Source organism: Melanaphis sacchari, unplaced genomic scaffold, assembly GCF_002803265.2.
Source record: "Melanaphis sacchari strain LSU unplaced genomic scaffold, SCAv2.0 Contig47_pilon_pilon, whole genome shotgun sequence".
Lineage (NCBI taxonomy): Eukaryota > Metazoa > Arthropoda > Insecta > Hemiptera > Aphididae > Melanaphis > Melanaphis sacchari.
Genome location: NW_020271320.1, coordinates 1,169,770 through 1,194,182, shown reverse-complemented (window position 1 = coordinate 1,194,182; position 24,413 = coordinate 1,169,770). Strand labels below are relative to the sequence as shown.

The 24,413-nt window shown below is 25.8% G+C and overlaps 1 protein-coding gene across 1 annotated transcript; it reads left to right on the top strand.

Annotated features, from left to right (window-relative positions):
* The first annotated feature begins 1,097 nt into the window (after nt 1–1,097).
* LOC112598345 (carcinine transporter-like) lies at nt 1,098–22,719 on the top strand. Its single transcript, XM_025344771.1, has 12 exons — nt 1,098–1,137; nt 2,999–3,211; nt 4,322–4,501; nt 11,258–11,361; nt 11,497–11,651; nt 12,902–13,070; nt 13,209–13,335; nt 15,606–15,727; nt 15,798–16,012; nt 17,608–17,789; nt 21,068–21,246; nt 22,228–22,719. Exons 1-12 carry the CDS (start codon nt 1,102–1,104, stop codon nt 22,409–22,411), a joined length of 1,866 nt encoding a protein of 621 aa, XP_025200556.1. The 5' UTR covers nt 1,098–1,101; the 3' UTR covers nt 22,412–22,719.
* The last annotated feature ends 1,694 nt before the right edge of the window (nt 22,720–24,413 follow it).

Genomic DNA, 24,413 nt, shown 5'->3' with positions numbered 1-24,413 from the left:
TGTCACTAATTGTATAGCTATTATCGTGTTGACTGTATAACGGGCTTCCGCTTGGTGTTTTAAAAATCATAAACCACACTGAAATCGTTGTAAACACAATTTATTATTATTTATTATTTAGTGTAAGTATTATGCTTAAAGAATAAAACAATAGACATCTAAATGTGAAATATACATCGTATATACGGTATCGTATAACCTAACCTAAGCCCGCGATAGGTCTATACTACGACAATGGCAGCACCATCATCACGGATAAAAAATAAAATAAATATGAGTTAACGTTATTTTTTGGCAGTAATTAAGGTGTATTTACAATATTTGAATCTACAAGTACTCTTGATTCTACGCTTATAATATAATTTTCCGTTAATTAGACGTTGGAACAACGTGTTAAAAAATGATTTCTGAGTATTTTTACGGTTCAAATATTATCTTTTTGTTATAGTTGGGTTAAAATCAAATCTAATAACAACGCGTGCGCTATGTGTAGGTACTTAGTGTACATGTATATAATACGTAACTATATTGCAAGATCTACGCGATCAAAGTGAGAAATTCAATAAAATTAACTCTATACCTTCAAGTCTATACGATATTAAAACAGCAAATGTATACTCTATTACTACGTCTACTATTTTATAAATTTTAATTTTTACCAGAATATGTGAAACTATTAAACATTTGAGAGTTTTGAGTGGTACTCAGTATTTTGTGTGTATCGATTGTTGTAAAGATATTAAAATTCCCGTAGTAAAATAACATTTTTTATTTTTATTTTATAACCGTTATTAATTGAAATTTAAAACTGGAGATGACCTTTTAAAAGATATCGGTCAGTTCTCTATTAATTGATTAAATGGTTATACATATGATGGATATATTCTGTTTTTTGTCTAGTAGATTCCTATTTACGGTCATTTCATTTACTCATAGTTTTATATGTATGTATATAACGTACAACCTGGTGATAGTTGAAGGTCTTCGGATAAAATAATAATAATAAAAAAAAAAAATAAACAAAAAAATCAATGTAAGCTAAATAGTATTAATTTAATTATATGTTGTTCGACGACATTTTAGTCCGTTGTGGTGTTCGTCATGGATAACAGTGAATCGGAAAAAAATAAGAAAATTGTGAGTAAAATAAAAATAGAAATTATTGCTCTCGAATATTTCTATATTTTAGAGTCGTTGAGTATATTTTACATACATAATAACATTTTAGATAGTCGTGACATTAGTAAAAATGAACGGCGAATTGTATAGGCAAATATACATATTTATTAAAATTTTCTTTACCATCATACTCATAAAATTTACTTCTTTAATATTAGTGAACTCGATACACATGTTAACAATTAATCAAAATAATTGTCTTAATTTATATAAACATTAGTTTAAGTCAGTTTCTTATTGCTTGTTGTAAAGTAGTAAATTATATTATAATATGTTATAATATACATTTATAGTTTGTTATTATGTTATTTTATGTTTATACCAAAAGTTATATTTTTATTTTATTATGTAAATATAGTAAGTATATTATATACACTATAATTCTATACTCGCAGTAATATATTTGTTTAGGTATAAATTAATTTATTAGTTAGGTAATATTAATTATGGATTTATCGATGTTAATGTTATATTTTATTTAAAAAACAAAAGTAATATTTGCTCAAGATATATACTGTTATACAGTGTTCTCAAATTTTCTTTTTCTTCATGTAAAAAGTTGTAGTATTTTATGAAATATTATATTTATGTTGTTTACTAATTTAATTGACTCTAAATAAAAAAATAAAAAATAGTAAACGATAGGTTTTAATTTGTCGTTTATTTATGGTTAATTAAGAATCGATTTTATTTTAAACAAATAGGTATAAATCTTTCATTGCAATATACACACATTATTGTTAACGGTGTTAAAAGAAACATGTGTTTTTTTAAACATTTAAATTTGTTTTGCGACTTGTTTTTGGCCTAAATTCCATTGAATTTGGAACTGCGTGCCAAAAGTCTACATGTGAATAGCCTATTTTCCCTTCCATTCAAGACTAATACACTCAATTATTATTCATGAAGACATTACTGTTTTAATTAATATAGTAATTACCGATTTATAATTATTTTTATATTCGGATTTAATCGTCATTACAATAAAACATATTTGTTTTAAGAAAAATATTCTGGTATAATATTATATAGTAAAAATGTTTTTATAGTTTCATATAGGTAGTATTTGATTAAACTGAAGAGTGAATACAATTATTTAAATAATACATCTTTTCACTTATATTTTTTGTAAAAATCCAGGAACTAAACAATTTTCAGGATTTCAATAGCATTGAAAAATAATTACTCTGTGATAATTACAATTAAGATATGATATATCATTTAGAACTTTAGAAGATACATTTATAAATTATAACTGATTTTTTTATAACAATTTAAAATGTATGTTTGCCTAAAATTTTAAAACCAATTGTAATTTAAAAAATCTTGATATTTTCATCACAATCGTGTTCACATTAAATTTAAAAATAGATATTTGGTAAAATTAATTATAATTTCACAATGATATATTTTATATACTGATATATATATAATTATGAATAATGATAATATGGTTGCATAGTGTTTTTTTTTTTTTTTTTTTATAAGAATCATTATTTACCATAAAAGTACTGATTTGTTGAAAAATTACATAGCATAGTACACGATAAATATAGCCATCTCAATTGAATACGATGTTATGACGCATTCGCTGATGTCGCGACGTGCTCTTACGAATACCATACACATACCACAAACGTCTTGATACATCTACATTTTTGGCTTTTGCAGTTAAATTTAAAAACATTTCCACGAATAATTTTATCAATCGAAAAGAAATGAGTTTTTATCGTGTTATAATAATTTAATGTTCAATCACATTGCATTTTAAATTATTTCTACAGAAATAAATATTATTATATTATTGTGATTTGTATAGAATGAAGTTGACTTGGACGAAGTCTTGCCAATCATCGGAGAGTTTGGTCGCTATCAAAAGTTATTGTTATGGCTCGTCTGTCTGCCCGCATGTATACCGTGCGGTTTTGGAGCGTTTAACCAACTGTTCATGTCCGACGTTCCCCCTCATTGGTGTTTGGAACCGCAGCTGTCTAATTTCACTGCGGAACAGAGAAAACAAATTTATGAACAAGTAAATCTAATTTGTTTAAATCAGACGCCGAACATATACGTGGACACAATATTATTATAACAATAATTGTTATGCCGAAGCTATTATACGAATATTCTTAGAATTCCGCACTAGGCTTATATTATCAATATTCTATTGATATTGTGGATGCAATAATACGTATGATTAGTAATAAACAAATATTGACAAAGTATTTGATTATTAATGAATTTCAAATTTTCATACATATGCAAATAATATGTTCATTTTTGTGGTAATTTTTTGTATGGGATATAATTAAAAAAGTTTTTTTTCTACTAAAAAAAATGAATATATTATAAGACAATTTTATTTATAATTTGTAAAATTCAATACAATAAGTAAGATTAAGCACGGGATTATAATAAATATTGGATAGCATAAATATGCAACGGAATACTAAAAATAATATACCTATTGGCTATTATCTACTGAAGGAATATAAAATTATTTTTTTGTACAAATGAACTGTGCATTTATTTTATCGATCGAAATATAACTTTGACTTAATATACAGTTTTTTACAAGTTTTACTATTTAGTATTTACCATTATCATATTTTTATTTTTATTTGATTTGCTTATTATATTTTAATATTTGTATTATTAAATATAATAATTTAAAATAACGTGATCATCATAATATTACGTTATCATTTAATGAAGACACATAATCACATCGTTAGGTTAGGATCACAGTTTGAGCCTTAAACATGAATGGCTTTCAAACAACTATGCTTTTTCTTAATTATAATTATTAACTAAATCTATTGTCTGATTTAAAAAAAAAAGTATAATTTCTTTGGGTTTCTTAATAATTTGTCAGGTAATCATTTTTGTGTATTTGAATTCCATTATATATTGTGACGATCACAATGATAAAATATTGAGTAATTGTTTGGTTATACATTTTTAGTTTAACATGAAAAACTAATAGGTAACAAGTGGATTGGGTTAACTCGTGTACCTGGAATAAATGAGTGTAATACTGTGATGTGTTGTGCACTGTGAAGAATTTTCCGTTAGAACAATATGTGTGCAGCATAATGGTTTTGTTTATCTCGATATAAACTTAAACATAATTTAATTTTAGAGTAACGTAACTCAAGTAAAAAATGGATGTATGCGGTATGCAGTTAACTGGACAGAAGTCTTGGTGTCTTCTGAAGTTCACGGAAATTTGGAGCAGTTGGTAAATGAAAGTTGGCCGTTAGAGAAATGTAACAGTTGGGAATATGATACGAGCTTCGTACAGTCTTCAATTGTAATCGATGTAAGTAACCGAATCATGTGCATAGCATTTTTATACAGTAAATAATGTAAATAATTATACTTGAACTGAAACAATTTAAATTGTAATACATTAAACCAATGAATAAAAATGGATTTTTCGTTATCGTGATATACAACGTAACATTAGTTAAAAGTCAAGACGGTATTAAATACATATGGATATGATTGATATGAAATTAGAACTTATGACTATAAGAATAATAGATGTGTTTTAAAATAAATTAAATGTTACGATTTTTTTTATTTGGAGTTAAATTTAATATATGTACATGATAAATATTAATAAAATATAGTGGGTAATGTTATAAAAGATTATATTAGGTCGTAAAACATGTACGTCGTAAAACCACAGATATTTGAGATTCGAGTAATATCTCGGAAATCGCGGTTAAAAAATACAATTAATTAATTCAAAACACAATATTATTATGCATCGCGGTGGACTCACGCACGTATAGATACGATTGTATAAGACCGCAATGTTATAGGTATTGCCATTATTATTATTTTTTTTTGTGTTCTCGATACACCATTACATAATAGCATTACAGTAGCCCTTTTACCGATTATCAAAGAAGTTCAATTAGTCAATTGAAAACATCGTGGCGGTTTATTAGCTAATTCCGTCCGATGAAATAATTACCCGTATATAGTATATAATATTATTATTATTATCGTCGGTGCCATTTAAATGGAAGTGGTAATAATTAATTGGCTTTCTCGCTCAAAAACGATTACGGTGACAAAGTACACCGTGAAATTAGTCAGTGCACGATGCGTCTGTGCCAATCGTACCAATACGAGTTATTACTACTAACTGGTGAGCGGATATTATATTATGTATAATAATAATAATATTATATTTATTATTATGTATAATAATAATAATATTATATTTATTATTATGATATTATATGCTAACCATACGATTATAATAATTGTATTCAAAAACTGAATATTAAACAAGTATTATTTTTTCTAAATATATTGTGTGCGTTTAAATTGTATGTATCATACCTTCACCGGCTACCCGTAGTGTAGTAAATTAATTTGATATTTTTCATTTTTGAAATATTATCAGTTGGGTACCTGTCGTTTAGTTGTCCAAATAAATAAATATTTTAAAACATAAGTATTGTGATTGAATGAGTTCTGTAAAGCAGACGTTTAAGTTCACAAAATGGTGTTTTTGTGATAATAATTTTTTCACAAAATTAATGATTGTTATTCCGACCACTTCAATAAAATGCATTAAACTTCATTAACGTTTTACTAAAAGTGATAACAAAAATCGTCAGTTATATTACTTATGTTATATATTTTTTTTGTAAAAGAATCATCAAAAATATTATTGGTTTATCAATTTTTTATATATTAATAAAGTAGCATAAATAATGTGTTGGTTTTATTCCATAGATTTATTTTTATTTTAATGCTGTAGTATGCATATTGGATTTTTAGAAGTTTTTGATAAAAACTATGATTTATGAATAGTTGTTTAGTTACATCAATATTATGTTACGGGAAAAATAGACTATCGGGCAATGTAAATCAATTATTCATTTGAATTATTAAATTAATAAATTTACATCTAACTCTGTTCTTATAGCAGTTATTTTATTTATTCTATTATCTATTTTTACTTAAATCAATGTTTCATCAAGTTTATAATGATTTCCAGTATTCATATATGTTATAGCCGCTTCTAAATCTTCTTCAGTTTTTAATTTACTAATTATTGATATTGGATACAATCATAATGTAAAATCATCGTTAAATTAAATTTTTGCACTACATCCAAACATTGCTTCTATACTCTCAAACCAATTAGCTTATAAAATATAAATATAAAAGTGCATCTATAACTCAAAAAATATAATATAGGTATACTAAATTGACTGTGATCATAGTACCTATCTTCCTCACTATATCTACCCTTTTTTAATTATTAAAAACATTTAAAAGAAAAATTTATTCAAATAGAAAGTTTTGTTTATAGCTTAAGTTACAATGATCAATTAAGTACGGGCAAAGTAATTTGGACCGATCAAAGTACAACCCTGCATGGCAAAAATAGTATTTTAAATATACTGACCAAAAACATTGGGCAAAGTATATATTGACCGGGCAATGTTTTACATTGCCCGATAGCCTAATTTGCTTGTAACATAAATAATGCTTAACGTATGCAATTTAAATAAGTCTAAACATGTGTAAAGTTCACTCTATTGTTATAACTTATAACTTATCATTATTAATGAATTAATATACATATAGGAGATTAGTACCTACTACTTATTCACAATTTTTATCAAATACTTCAAAGTGTACAATTGGCGTTCAATTAATATGATTACTGTAAGATTTTAGTTCGTTCTATCTGCCCCGTAAAATGAAAACGCATATCGTCAATTCGCTCGCAGTCTTCAGAGCATGTAAAAATCTTAAAGTTAAATCAGTCAATTCCAATGCATTTTCCGTTCATGCAACCATGATAAATAAATTATACTCAAAAAAAAATGTGACGAAAATCAACCCAATACGTGCATAAAATACAATGCAATAGAAAATAATGAACTTAAAAACGTTTTCTTTTTTTTCCGAGTTCGTGAAATTCAATTCAATTTGCGTGCATAGGAAATATGATTATAAGATTTGTAAAAAATCAGTCTTATGTACCTATAATTTTTTTTTATATTAAGCAACCCGTAATATTCTTTAATGAATTAACTGTGCGAAATAAGCTAGATGTGTAGTCAGGAAGTAAATATGTATTTATGTATCTAGGACGGATTTAAAGCACTATGAACTATGCAGCCGCATAGGGCGGCTTTTTTTACGTAGCAAAATTGTATTTAATATTTATTTTGTTCTTGTATAGAAAAATACTTAATTTTTTTCTTGAATTTTTTAATTTCAAAATAAATATTTAACATTAAAACTACTTATATAACTAAATAATTATTTAATAATTTAATACATTTATTATTATTTTTTTCTTATATAATTAAAATAAAGAGAAAATATTATATTTGAATTAAAAGTTTTTATTGAACTTAAGTTATACGAAAAAATAATTGCATTCATAGAAATTGTTATTATATAAGGAAATTTTGTTGTACAGTGGTGACTTTTTTTTTAATAAGAGCGTCAAATTTTTTTTTGGCATAGGGACGGAAAATTGTTATATCCGCCCCTGTATTTATTTATAACATACATATACGATTTTTGTGTGGCACGTTGAATATTTTGTATTAATTTGGATTTTTTTTAATGTATTGCCCAAAAATGGGTAAATGGTCACTTTGTATTGTCTATATTGTTCGATTTGCTTACTGCAGACACTTTGTACCGTATAAATAAGCTGAATAATATATTTTAAAAGATGAGATAAAATTAGATTAGTTAAAAGTTTAGATTAAACTGTGCGATCTCAATCGCAATTTCGATCAGTATTAGTACGAGTATTTGGTAACATTTAAGAGAACATTATTCATATATACTATGGAATTATGGAAATCTAAAAACCAAAAAATAAAAATTCATTCAAGGCTTTTATTACATTTTATCTGTCTGTATATGGTAATTAAAACAATACATACTACATAGGATTAACTAAAGTTTAGAAAGTTCTAAATGAAAAAAAATTGCGAAACGAGGGTAACACGATAACATAATCTTTAGCGTTTTTACTAGTTGAAAAACATGTCTAACGGAATAGTTAATAATATTATGTGCTCGACGTTTTGTCAAGATCCATTTCCCTCGGTTTATTATTTCAATTCTATACATAATGTATTAGCTGTACTAAATTATAATATCTCTATTATTAGTTTTTTTTCTGTTCATTATTTACAATAATAATTAATCCAGACTGCCGATCCGGTTAAGGTATGCACAATATCCGTACATTTATACATAATTATTTTATTATGGTACTGTGTATTCGTTTTCCGTCATCGATGCCAATCGAAAACTCACGGAAAACCGCCGCGTCGAGGCGCGGTTTGAAATGTTAATGACACACGTGTGTTGTAGTATTATAATTATAAATAGGTATATATAAACATACGGATAAGTACAATAATATACATGTGATGTCGAATGAGAGGCGTGTAACAACGTGGCAGCGTCGGTCTGGGATTCATTGATGGTATAATATTATAATGTGTACCTACGTAATCCGGAAGGTTAACGAAGTGAAGCATAATAATATAATATTATAATATTGACGGGCGACGGGCGCACGCTGTAATTTGTCATCCGATAGAGCGCGTAATAACATATTATTTTAATGTCATGCGTGTGTACAATTTGTATTCACTTATGCCGTAGGTACACAAGCAATTCGATGTAAGTATATAGTGGGCATAGTATAGTATCTATAATAACATTATAATATAGTATGATATTATAGTCGGAAGTACGTCAGTACGTGCTGGTGTATATGGTGGAAAAAAATACCGCCGACGACCGGCCGCACTATTACGCTTTCTCGATTTCCAAGTACACCGATCTATAATATTATTGCCGTAGTATTAACAATAATAATAATAATAATAAACGTTGAGTATATTAAACCGATACGTAAAATTACGGTTAATGCACAATGTACATAAAAATATATATTAGATTTATAACATACGTAACGTTGGTATAATAATGATCACTATTTAGAAGTATCCAGAATTTTTTTTGTCGAAGAGGGTAGTTCATAACATTAAATATGGATGCATTGCGGAGTGTACCACCTACTTGTTTGTATATTTATTGCAAAATTGGTTAAAATCGAAATAAATGTACACACAGGCATGATATTGATATGGAGATATTAAAATAAATATAGTATTTATGAATTTCAATCGTTTGAACTTTGAACATAACATATTTTCGACATTTTAAAGGTCGTGGCACGCCTAACTTAACCACGCGGATATATTATGGAAAACTCGATGACCGTGAATTTATTACCATAATGTTATATCGGTATTGTTTACTTTAAAATAACATTTTACGTATTACGCCCAATATGAAAATATTATGCGCCGATCAAAATATCCATAAAATTTTACTTATGTGTAGTATTCAGCAGTCCCGTTCCTAGCATTATTAGGTAGTACCTGGTGCCAAGAATCATTTTTATCGCCTTCATCCTCATCCTCTCTACCAAGACATATACTGTTATACTTATAAAGAGATACCATAAGAATAGGGGAGAACAATTCGTTAGATTTAACTTTTTTTGCACATTTCTAACTTGAGGTTAGTAGTATAATATTCAAAATGTATTTGTAGAATAAAAAATATTGATAGATAGGTACTTATCATACTAAATCGATATCATTAATTATTTACAAATCAAATTTGTTTGATCGCATAAAAAATAACTTATTTTCAAATAAATGCTAATAAAAAATAATTTTGTACCTACTTCTGCAATGAGTGATGTGGACACTATCATACATAGGTAGATGAGTTCAAAATAAAATCGTATAACTTGTTCCAGTCCACATTTTGTTATTAAATTAATTATATAAAATAACAATAATGCAGTATATATATATATTTATAGTTTATTATTGTTATTGACGATCAGCGACGTCGTTACTTCGGGATAAAAGTAAAAACCAATTATATCCATGAATAGATTTTTTTACATAATATTGTCTACAATAGATTTCAAAACGTTATCTCATCGTCAGTTAAAATAAAAAATCGACAACGTCGATCAGGATGATATTATTACATAGAAACCGTTAAAAAATATAAATTGATATGGTTAACTTTCATTTTTTAGCAATATTACTTAGATTACAAAAAGGTTTTGGCGCCCTGGTGGTCATGGCGTCCGTGCATACGCGTCTCTCGCATCCCCCTAGGCACAGCGCTGGCATTCAGTCATGTACAACGAAACATTTGATCGATAACATGAACTCAATTAAATGATTAGCACATTTGTGTCATGTGTATGACTGGTGTTAAATAATATCGTCTGAATGGTGTTTGTTCACCGTAAAATATTATACTATCGTACCATATACCTTTTAATTATCAGTGTATAATTGTTTAAAACAGTCAATTAAGAATGAAAGTTCGGGAATTAAAATCGCTACGACGTAGAGTGGGGTTAAAAACAATTCTCAATGGTTTTTTTTTTATTTATTAGTGGTTTCTGCGGTTTTGTAAATCACGTATAAAATCAAAATTTAATTTGTTTTTAACTGTAATAAATTGCATGGAGTATTAACATTAATATTAAATTTAAACATCAAGTTTTTATAACAGCAATGAGTTAATTTTAGTCCGAAAAATAGATACTTTAGAATAATTCAAATTAAATTAACTATGTAAACATTTTTTTGGAACACAATTCTTTCAATATTTTTGGTATTCAAAATGAATAATGAATAACCAAGCCGAAATAATAAAATTTAACATTTATATAAATAAAACCTTAATGGTACCTAATTAATATAATTTTATGAAATAAACAAATTAAATATAAAGTCACGAAATAGAATTACATTTTGTGTACTGTTTTTATGCGAAGAATATTGTAATATAAAATTAAATTTGAATAAGTTACATAAAAATATAATACTTAATCAAGGCGTACAAAGTAGGCAATTTACTTTGTTTTTATGAACTTTATGAGAACTACTTATTTTTTTAAGGGTATATGATAAGTGGTACTAAATAATTATTTATTATTATGATATTATATTTATTTTATTAGTTTGATTTGGTTTGTGAGCATGACATATACCCGACGATTGGACTAGCAGCCCTAAACTTAGGAGGACCAATTGGAGTTTACTTTTTTGGTGTTTTAAATGACAGGTGAATAAATAATCTAACAATTCAAAAATTTTATATCATTGAATTTTCATTATTTTGAGTTGTAACAATTAATTTGCATTATTATTATTATTATTATAATAACTATATTTTTTATTTTTTTTTTTTTTTGTATAGAATTGGAAGAAGGAAATCGTATTTTTTCTGTTTGGCTACATTAATTATTGGTAGCTTGTTAACAGCTTGCGCGATGAATTTCTGGTGGTGGGCTACTTCCAGAGTAATTGTAGGTTTGACTATACCTGCTGTTTATCAAATCCCATTTATTATATGTAAGTATGAAAAAAATAACCATAAATTATAATTGTTAATAAATTATATGTACATAAATATCATGTACCTATAGGCTGTAATAATGTAATATATTTTGTGTTCTATTAAATTGTCAACTTGAAATGTAGATGGCTGTGTATATTATACTTATACTTATGTACTTATTCTGTTGTTATAATATTGATTTTCACTCTTCATTAACTGCTCAAGTAAAAAAATCGATGGCAGTAAATTAGTTTATTTTATATATCTAATTTTTATGATGTTGTGCGATGTATCTAATTATATTATCCGATTTTAATACGGCCCAGAGAAATAGTTTCAAGTTATAATAATTACATTACATTGTCGTGTAACTTAAATTATTGAGTGATATGAAAATGTTTTTCGTTAGTCATAATTTATAATATAATTTACAGAAGATTTAAGTTACTGAACGTTGTCAGGATCGGGTATTAAAAAAAAAAAAAAACTGTTTGTACTTATACCGACATTGCTGTACGAAGGATAAAATGCGTTCCATGAAAGATTGTTGTTGAGCCAATTCTATTATATTATTACGATTATGTTTATTAAATTATAATAACGATTTTTTATTACATTTTTTATGTTAAAAAAATTGATTTTAATATAAACAATAAGATATATTACAATAATTATGTATGCTTTAAAATTATATTTATGAATATTCCACAATGTTTCAATGTCCTCAATGAAGATATCACTCTACCCACTAGTTTTAATCTTATATATATTTTTTTTAACAGTAAATACCTATCCAATGAAAATTAATAAAATGACTTCAAACTAGACTATTATACATAATATCGTATTGTCTTTTCACAAAAATGAGTTGAATCGTTTTATTTTAAGTTTGCGTAAAGTAAAAAAATATTTCTTATTTTTAGGCACATTATTTGAATTAGTTTTTTTATTATTTTTTAATATAACTATTTATTCGTGACTGACGATCAATTTAGTATATAATTAAATTAAAAATGTATTTTAAATCATACAAACAATTTAACAGAAAATAATAATCTACAGTTAAATTAAATTTAAAATAAATATTTTATTATAGAGTGATACACTTTGAACAATATTAATAATACATATTATAATTTACTGATCATTAGTTAATTGACATAGGTTAGGTCTTAGGTGTAATGAATATTATCATCGAAATAATGAGAAATCGATATTTTAACTAAAAATTTTAAATACTGATAGTCAAATGATTTCTTCTTAGCTCTGGAACTCGTAGGACCAAACTACAGGTCGTTCATTACCGTGATGACGTGCATGTTCTACACGCTCGGTCTGATGCTGTTGTCTGGTGTTACGTACTATGTGCGCAATTGGGTATACTTGGCGTTGGCGACATCCACCCCGTTCACATTGTACTTTATATACTGGTGGCAAGTTAAAATTTTCATTGTTGTGGTCGAACATGAGCACTGTGACTTTATTATAGAACACATGTGTTCCGTGTGCGTCTATTGCACGATCGATGCAATTGCATATAAATACACATACAATTTAATTTTTCGTTGTAGGTTCCTTCCGGAATCACCAAGATGGTTATTGGCTAAAGGCCGGATCGAAGAGGCGTTGAAAATATTGGAAACCTTAGCTCGAATCAATGGAACCGTGCTGCCAGATACGTTCAAACAGAAATTGAAGGTACGACAATTCACTTTTTTTAAAATTATTTTCCGATTGGCGATTTATACGTACGACAAAGTATTTGTGATCTTTTATGCCATTTTATAAATCAAATGGTTTTTTCCTTTTGATTAGCAAATTATTCGATACTTTAAACATATTAATACAATTTTCGTTGATTGTATAATATCGACACGTATGAATGTATTGGTCGTACAATTATGTGTTTTTTTTTTTCGTTGTCACGTTTTGCATTAAAGAAATATGCTTCAGTCATTGACATAGACTGTGATGACTTTAATTGTCGGCTGTCATTGACCAGTTAAAGTTAGTGTTGTATGAGAGGTGAGGGCTGAGAACAAAATAAAGACATCACGTGCAAAATTGAATGTAAAATATGTATTATTATTTTATTAAAATATACACCTATATGAATACGAGTATTACACTCTGTTACTCGTAATGGTTGATACCTAGCGGTCGAAGACACGTACCTAGTTGTTCTCGTTGAACTTTGTTATTGATTTGTACGTACATCCGGTTCAGTCTTACATTCCACTTTTTTGTTATCAACCAAGGAAGCAAAGTTGACCGAATCACGTTGTCTATGTCACGAAGTAGTGTTTAGTAGAAATGAGCGTAAGTGTATCACTTCAGTGATTGTATTTTGTACTGGCGACTGCTGCGAACTATGTCATTTTGAACTTTGAATGTGGTTTAAAATAGATAATTTGATCTAATTGATATTTGGATTCAAAATACAAAAGTAAGAACATCTCAGCACTGATTTTTATAATTCGGAAAAATGAAGAAAGAATGTGAAAAAACGGGGATATTATCATTTTTGAGATTATTGATTTGTTGTTTTTTATGGTAATTAAAAAAATAATAACTGTAGGTGTTAAATATTTATAAAAATGGGCATTTTATAAATATATTTTTTATTCTTTAAAATATTTTGGTTATTTAACATTCCACATTTTTAAATTTTTAAAATTTTAAAATTTTTTTATTTACATTGATTACAATTTTAATTTTTGGTCAAAAAACTTGAAATATAAAATAAAGTTTCTTAACAGTTAAAAGTTATCTTACACACATATATGTATATATATATAATATCACGCTTTTTTTTATAATAAAATATGCGTTAAAAGTTAAAATTTTAAATAGATTCATTGAAGTCACGAAAGTTTTAAATTAATTTTATAGTTCAAAATATTAAAAAATATTTCATTTTTATACGTGAAAATAATCATGAATCGATTTTGAATGCTTAACTTTAAGTGTTTAAAAAAAAAAACACTTTACAGACATTTTTCTCAATCATCAATAATAAATAACATAGTCTATTCATTATTGGCTTGCAATACCTTATTGCTTTTTACTGAAGTTCAACAATAATTTATTATTAACTCACATTGGCCATTTGAAATTATGTAACGCGACGGAGCTTACTATTGTGATCACGATAAAAATTTAAAATATCTTATCAATTTTTATCTACTTAATAATATATATGAATTTCACACTTCATTGTTTTATTATTATTATTATTAAACGGATGATTTTTGAAAATATTTTTACCAGTTAACCGATAACTTTAAAAATAATCAATTAAATTTCAAAACTTTGTAAGGTCATAGTACTCATAGTTAATAAAATTGATAATAAATTAAAATTTAATATTCATTATTCGACTACAAAAAGTTTCATGTAAAATTTATAATTAACCTGGATTTTACAAGAGATTTAAATAAAAATAAACAGCAGACAATTTAGAATAAAATATAAACGCATTTTCTTAATTTGTTTAAAAATCTGCAGTTACCAAACGGTTTTTTCTTCTATAAAAATAAAATACAATCTTGCTTATAACAGATGTAATTTACATACATTACAGTCTAATTAATATTTTATTATAATAGTATAAATATTCTTATGAATCTAATAAAATATTATATTTAACAGTTAATACGCTCCGATGGGCTATCTACTTTTGTCAGTCCTCAGATTTTAAAAATTGTCTAAACTTTTTTTTCTTTATTATGAACTTTTAAATAATGAATATTGATAACATTGATATAAAATGTAGCGAAGTGAGTTTAAAGTTAATTCATAATATTCATTTTCAAAGTGAACTGTACACTTCATCATCTGTGCCTTAATTTTAACACTTTCTCTTTGATAAAGAGTATGATTTATTGTTTTTATAATGACTATAATTGTTATGTTATGTAATTTTTAAAAAAAGTCTTAACGTTTGAGTGGTTATTCTATGTTTTAAGCAAAAAATGATGATGGAACGCACTCTGAGTGAAGAAAAACGTTTGAAAGAAGGACCAGGAGTTTTGGCCTTGTGTCGGACGCCCAACATGCGATTAAAGTCGATCTTAATAACGTTCAACTGGTCAGTGCAAAATAATTGGCCCATTAGAGTGAAATAATAAGTTTGAACACAATTTTCTTTTTTATTTTAGGTTTGCCAACGATATGGTGTATATTGGACTGAGCTATTATGGTCCATCGTTGGGACAAAATCAATACTTGAGCTTTCTACTGTCATCTGTCGTGGAAGTTCCTAGCTGTCTGGTATGTTGGCTGCTTATGGATCGATGGGGTCGGCGGTGGCCCCTGTGCTTAGCGATGACATTAAGCGGTATTAGTTGTATCATTACCGTCACCTTGCCTCCAGGTAAACTTCACAAATAACAAGTCTTATGATAATATTACGATGTACGCATGTATGTGACGTGTTTAAGGTTCTAAGCGGAGTAATATGAATATATATCTATTGATTTTATAGTGACACGTAAGACTTGATATATGATATTAAAATGCTTCAATTTTCAACTTTGAAGGTGGTTTTTGATAGTAAATTTGATCGATTGGTACTATTGAAAGATAAAAATTAAAAATATTTAGTATTTTTCAAAATAATAGGAAAAAATAAAAATAATGGTATATTTTCCAAAACGCAAAATTAGCTACTATTAAAATTGGTTTTGAATTTTTGGTGTAACTCAAAAAAAAAGATTACCTTTGATACTTTAAATGTTTAACTTTTTAACAAATGTTTGTGCTATTATTTTCTATGTGTGATAAAAATTGCAAAATATTTTGAGATATTTTTAGTTATATATGAACATTTAAAATTTTTGATTAATTAGTAAAAACCTTGAAAGTTGAATACAATAATATTCCTAATAAGTAATAAGTTGTTTTTTTCAAGTTAATTGTAATTTTACAAATACTTTTTACTTTTTATGAGCATCTGAAGTTTAAATTTTGACTAACTTATGAATTCACGCATAAAACAACAATCTCTTATCTAACGATTTTCTTATTTTTTTGTAATTTAAAAACAACCAAATAAAATAGTCATTAAAATGAGTAACATTACAAAAAAATCAGAAAAATTTCCAAAATGTTTTGTAATTAAAATATTATAAAGTGTTCAATTTTTATAGTAAATACCTAAATATTTTATTCAAAGTTCCTCATGATAATTAATTTACACGGGATTGAAAAATCTAAATAATATATTAATTTGCGTTTTTTTTTTTTATGAATAATTAAAGTTTAAAATTGGATAAAATTCAACATTTGAACCAATAATATCTATCGATTTTAGTTATTTTATAGTAATTCAAAAATATTTTTCTTGGAAATTTGAAACTTTTACGTGTATTATTATATTTATAATAACATTAATAACGTTTTCAATACATTAAAAGATATTGTATTGCTATTGATTGTAACTGTGATATTAATAAAACGTATTTAAACACTAATACAGTTAAAAACATATGATTTTTTATTTTTATCATTTTTTTCGTGTTTATACATTTGTTCGAGTATGGGGTAAACACTTTGTAATGGTCATTGTTACGTGTTACGTCTAATATTCTAAACAATCAAATATTATCGTTATCTTTAGTTGTTGGCATCGAAACATTAAAACAATGCGACACTGTATTGAAAATTGCTATTACAACCGCTAACTTGCTTGTTAACTAGAGTGCACTGCATATCTGAATCCTCCCCTATTAATACTGTTGTCGAATTACTGCTATTAATGGACATAATTGTACATGACAAAGTATGTAATGAAAGCTTTTTAACTTTATAGACTTTTAAGGAAAAATAAATGTATCTTATCAAACGTGTGTATTTTGTGCAACCAAATATTCAAATTTTCTTTTGTATAAAATAATATACAAAATCTAAAAACATGTCTGATCCATTAATTACCTATAGTATAACTAAACCGATTGGACTTAATTTCAGATGCTGTGATTACTACACTGGTTTTGTTTTTATTTTCTAAGTTCACAATATCAGCTTCGTTTCTAATAATCTATCCATTTGCCGGTGAACTCTATCCGACACAATTGCGTGGAATTGGTATTGGAACCTCTGCGTACATCGCCGGTCTTGGTTTGGTATTAATACCATTTATTAACTATTTGGTAAGTGTATATACTTCTATTTATTAGTATGATATGTGTAAAATGTACATACACTATTTATACATAATACATATATATATATATATAGTAATATACTTCATATATTTATATCTAATTTTATTCTATAAATATCTTTAAAGTTGTACAAACATTAATGTAAGTAATTACATTTTTAAGTAAAGTAAAACATTTAACAGTCATAAAACTAAAATTACAAATAAAATGTTTAAAAAGTCTCAACAATTTACTAAAAGTAGGTACCTATAGAATTTAAATGAGGGAGTACAATGACAAATAATTTCTAAGTTTATATTTTACAATAATTCTTAAATAATTAATTTTTTAATTAAAAAATAAATTATTAGATAAAATTTAATACTTACTACATAACTATCCATTTTAAATTAAATTATTTAGGAATAACAAAATACAAACCACATTTTTAGTTATCAAGTTGATTATATAGTTGCTGTTTTATTTGTATTCATAGTAATACACGAGTGCCTATATATATATATATCTATCTAAGATTTTTAATATATTTAAAAATTATTTCAGGTTTTTTGTATACACATATAGCGAGATATTCTATTTCTTTATTATCAATTGATTGATTTTATATACTTTTCAAATGTCTTATTTATGATTTAATAAGTTTAAACTCTTAAAATTTCGTACTACATAACTAAGTTTAGTAAATGTAAGAATAATACTTTGGTACATTAATGTTGTTTTTATTTTAAAATAATAAAAAATATGTTGAGCAATTTATAGTATTGTCATTGACCGCATATTTGCAAGGGAAGGTATTAAATTTAATATGATATAACGAATCGACAATTTGTATCCGGTTCGAATCGAATTAGCTACATATCGTATGTCATACGATATTCGCGCATTTCGATGTTTTAAGTAATATAAACTATAACACTACGATTTATATTTCTTGAACTATTCGATGTCCACTGTCAAACTTTAATATGTATGTCGGAACAACAAGCGTAAATTTTCAAAATAAAATTTCGAAACAATAAATAAACATTTGAGTTGTATATAAATATGGTATTTGATAAACATTAATGAAATTTTAGTTTATTGTTATTTTTTTTTTTTTTTTTAATTAGCTTCATTGATTTAAAAGATAATAATAAACAACTATAGCAATAATGTAGTGAGGTCAAAAACCTATACTGAAATTTGACATGGATCATAAAAAATAAACAATAGTATTATTGTCAATTTGGATTATTTCACTGATAAAACAAATACCCACAGCGTAACAAAAAAACAAAATACAAGTGTATCTCAAAATAAACGTTTTTTAACGACTTATGTCAAAGTGACGAATATAATATAAATATCATTATCGCAAGTTTCTTAAAAATTTACATTAATGGAGTTTACAAATAATTAAGGAGGTAGCTATTTTAAATTTGCATAAAATTAAAAATATTATATCAAACATACATATAAATACATTTAAGAAAATAAAACCCTTTTGTATAGTTATAAATTAAAAATACATGTTATACATATCTATAAATATCATTAGTAAATACTGTAACAACATAAATGGTATTAGGTATGTATAAAAAAGGATTTACATTAAAAATATGTTACCATTGGGAAACAATATAGCTAATTTAAGTTACAGTGAGAAAATAAATGAATATAATATTTAGTGACTGTTAATCAAAGAAAATTCCTAAATTGTTTTTCCTACTAAAAATTTGATGAACAGCTTTAATACAAAAATTTTCTTTCGGTACAAATAATTTATGATTATATGTTTAATTCGTAGTAATATATTCATTATTCATACTTTTACTTTAAGTATTATCTTATACGAAATTAATGTCCCTAGCTGGACGCTTCCTTGACTATGTCTTATATTTTTGATATGGTAAATATGATCATTAATAATGAAGTTTGTAATTATTTTCTATTTTTAATAAAATAATATATAATGTATAAAATTCTCGTGTCATAACAGAAAATGTTAGTTATTAAATTCCTCCGAAACGGTTTGACCGATTTTTATGAAATTTTGTGTGTGTATTATATTCAGTAGATCTGAGAGAATGATGTAAACTATTTTTCATACCCCTTGGTGTAAAGGGAAATTCTCCACAAATATTTTTAATATTTAACGTGGAAAATCATAATTATTTTTTTTTTGTTTTTCGAAAATAATTAATAATGCACAATCAAGGATACAGCTTATGATAAGATTCCACAAATATGCACACAATATAATTTAGATCATTAGCATTTAGCAGAATAATATTCTTCGTGAAAGAGCGTAAGGGCGTGTAGAAAAACACAGCAAAGGATCACTATAATGAATTACTATAGTAAATTCAATAATGTTTAATTTTCATTTATTAACTAGCTGACTCAGCAAACGTTGTTTTGCCATATAATTAACGTAATTGTCACTTTGTAATTTGTGCATGTGTGTTTTGTACAATAAACAATGCCTGTAAGACGTAAAGGATCTGATTTGGGCCGTCAAATGACTAAAACTGCAGCCAATAGAGATAGAAGGTACAAAAAACAGACGAACAAATTCAACAGGATAATGAAGATATGTGTGTGAACATGGCACGATTGCGTGAGGAACAAGCTGAACAAAATCAACAAAGACGTTTAGAAGCGCTTTAGTTCGTAGTTGACACACACAGAACAAATGACCGACAACCCCAACAAGTACATCGAGAATTGACATCCAATTTATTGCTTCGTCTAGCATTCGAGTATGGGCCTGATATTAAATATTACGCTCATTTGAAAGTGGAGATTAGCGCTGTGAACAAGGAATGTCCGCATTGTAATGTGTTTAAATTCAAAAATGAGCCAGCCAGTAAGTGCAACTACCGGAAACTGAAACACCACTTGAACCATTGAACGGTTTACTTATCAGTACGGATCTAACTTGTTCCTAAAGTCAATTCGAACATTCAATTCATGTTTCCAAATGACATTGTTCAGAACAACAGAAATAGTTAAAAATAATGCTCCAAATGGTCAATAGTTTAATTCAACTTTCAAAATCGAAGACCAATTTTATCATAAAGCAGGCATTGCTACCAAGCCAAACGAACCACATCAATTTTTATAAATTTACTTAATGGGCAAAACAAAGTTTTCCGGGTCAGCTAGTATAATATATATAAATTTCTTTTTTCAAAATATGATTTGGAAACGTTTCGTTTTTGTCAAATAATAAAATTAAAATTAAATTAAATACAATAATTTTGTGAACTTTTCAATTACAGGGACGTGAAAATTTAGTATTACCACTGTTGATAATGGGTATACTATCAGTGATTGGTGGAATTACCGGTCTCCGTCTTCCTGAGACATTGCATTATAAGTTACCACAGACAGTCGAAGAGGGAGAAGAATTTGGAAAGAACTGGACTATGGCGGATTGTATAACTTGTATTCCCAAAAGGTAAATTTTTATTCATCTTATAATTTTTAATTAAAACAGTATTGCTATCCTTATCCTATTCATTTAAATTTATTTTTCAAATTGATATTTATCACTTCAGAAAGTTGGTAGGTTTAAAGTTAAAAAAAAATCTCTATATTTAAATAAACGCAATATATACTATGTACTTACTACTTACTACGAAAAAATATTTCATAATATACGACGTTATTTTAACATTACACAATACACATTGACATTGCATTTGAATTAAAACTATTAATATCAGATTATAATCATAAGACTATAAATAATAATCATAAATGTTTCAACAACAATCGATATTAACCATATATCTTTACGATGAACCTACACGTTGTTTAAATTAATTTACGATTCTGAATTTATAAATTAGCTTATAAATAAATTGGTTTGTTTTAAAAAAAAATGTAATATTTTGTTTGTTGTTTTTATTTGTGGCGTATAGGACTCCGTCTTGTTTATCGGATACATTGTTCCATTTTTTTTTTGTGCTTTTATTGGTCACATTCTTTTAGTATAAGTTGAGTATCTATCACAGGTTAAACATGCTGGAGACTCTTTGAAAAGTATATCCATGTGTATTAGCTTTTTAAGGCAAATTTTTAGTCTATGTATTATTGTTTTATGTATTCTATTTTAAAAATGAAGTACGTAGTAGTATAATTATTTATTTATATTTGTTAGTGATTTGAACCGAATAAATGTATGTGCCTTCTTATTAATAAGTTAATTTCACTAAAGTAATTGAATTAAAATCATTCAATAGATCCAAATATTGTGTATTATCTACTAACAACAATTTTTTAGCTAGTTATTAGTTATTATTGAAGTAACATAGCAAAAATATGATCGTAATTGTTAACCATTCTAATTTCCGACTTATTTTTTCTCGTGATATTTGCGTATAATGAATTATTATATTGATTGTTTTTGAACATAAATTATGATTTCTATTTATAGACCTTCAGAGCATTCAAATTCATATGAAGACCTAACTGAAAAAATGGAAATGTTTCCTACGACAGAGACGACGGCACTTGCAACAGGAAGTACTAGTGGCAGATCTAAATTCACTAGGCAACAGAGTATCATGGAAACACCACTAGACTCTTCGGGCGTAGTCAAAATGACTTGCTGGTTTTAGTAGATTTGTTTGTTTTTTTTGATTCATATTGTTGTTTATTATTATAATTTAGATGATCGGTGCCTAGAATAGAAAGTGTCAAAGATATTCTGCATAATAAGATATGTAGAAATTTTTTTAAACATAATTTCTGAAGTAGATAAGGTTTATTTTAGATGAATTTATTATTCTATAGTTCAGTGGTTTTCAAACTGGGTGCCGCGGCACACTGGTGTGCCGCGAGTATGCACTAGGTGTGCCGCGGTTTTTCCATAAATTACCGATTGCATTGAATTGCAATATAAGAAAATAAATGCTTTCAATCTCTATGGATTTGATATATATTTATATTATACTGTAATTGTAATATTAATAAATAAATAATAAAAATTTCTAATTAAATGTATATAAAATTATAATTAATTCAAAACAATTTTGTTCATCTAAAAAAATGTCAGTGTGCCGTGAAAATTTTTTGAAGTGTACGGTGTGCCGTGTATAAAAAAAGTTTGAAAACCACTGCTATAGTTATTATACTTAAATTTGTTATTGATTAATGAATACGATTCCAATAAAAACGAATTTTTTACTACTGATAGAAGTGTACTAATTTAATATGATGATTATTTCATAGATTACTGAAAACTATTCAAATAAGTTTAAACGTGTTTACTTATAAATTTTGAATTGTGACCATTTATTATTTGACAATAAAACGAATATTACTATTAATAAAATAAAAAAATTAAAAATAAAATTATTTACCTATTAATATTAATAGAATAATTATGAATTATATATTTTTGTACGTTTTTAATGACTACATAATATACAATAGTCATGATTTGTATATTTACTTACAAATTACAATACAACATCATATTCATTATCGTATTAACTTATTTATTATAATTTGCAAATATACTATGTATAATATATTTTAAATTATGTTATAAATATATAGCAACTATTCGATGTTTACTGTTTATTAATCATTAGAAAATTAGTCTACTTCAGAATATGAAATTAAAAAAGTTCTTGTATTGTTATAACGTATTAAGTTAAAAAAAGTGTTAAGAGATATAATCATGACAAATTGTAACTGACCAATGAGAAAATGATCGCTTATAATTTTTTATGTACTTAGTAGTATTTAGTTTTATAACGATTGAAATCATCATAATTATTAAGAAGTTTATATTATTAAACTTACAAATTCATTAACAACACATCTAATTAACTAGTACATAATATGTTATGTATACATTAGTTAATATTTGTTTTAGATGAATCGAATTGTACTAATGAATGAATTATTTACCCAGAAGTCAACATATTACATTATATATTTTCAAGTTAAAAGTTAATTTGGATATATTCATATACATAATTTAATTTTGCTCACATATATGAATACAGCTTTAGTTTTCGTGTTTCTACATTTCAACATAACCCATTATTTTTCCAATAATAAGTCAACATATTAAAATATTGATAGATGAATCAATCATTAAAATTGTTCATAAAATTGGGATATTTAAGTTTAAAATTTAAAAACACGTTCGATTATAAATTTTGATTGGTTCATTGCCCATAAATTTCCTTAATTTAAAAAAAATAAATAATAAATTTGATATTTTAATTATTAATATATATTCGTTTATAAAATTTTTAATTACTAGAAATATTTACATGCTAAATTTAATTAGTTAAATTATACAATCTATTTAACAACTTAACAACTTTAAGATAAAAATAAAGATTTATGTTTACAATAATATAAATGTTTTTTGTTTGTTTTATAATTGTAATAGAAATTAGTAAAATTATGTTTAGTGCATATAACTTTCAATCATATTTTTTTAATTTAACATGTCTAAATACATACATATTATAAGATCATTATATTTTATGAGGTTAGTTTATATTGTAAAATAATTATTTACATCGCAAAATACATCAAAATGTTATACTTGTTAGTAAATTAAAATTCAGATCGCAATTATAAGAATAAAACACGACT

Excerpts from the sequence above, each read along its gene's own strand:
- LOC112598345 (XM_025344771.1), top strand. The coding sequence starts at position 1,102 with ATGGATAACAGTGAATCGGAAAAAAATAAGAAAATT. Across the intron at positions 15,728-15,797 it reads ATCTTAATAACGTTCAACTG|GTTTGCCAACGATATGGTGT; the intron begins GTCAGTGCAAAA and ends TTTTTATTTTAG. Across the intron at positions 21,247-22,227 it reads ATAACTTGTATTCCCAAAAG|ACCTTCAGAGCATTCAAATT; the intron begins GTAAATTTTTAT and ends TTCTATTTATAG.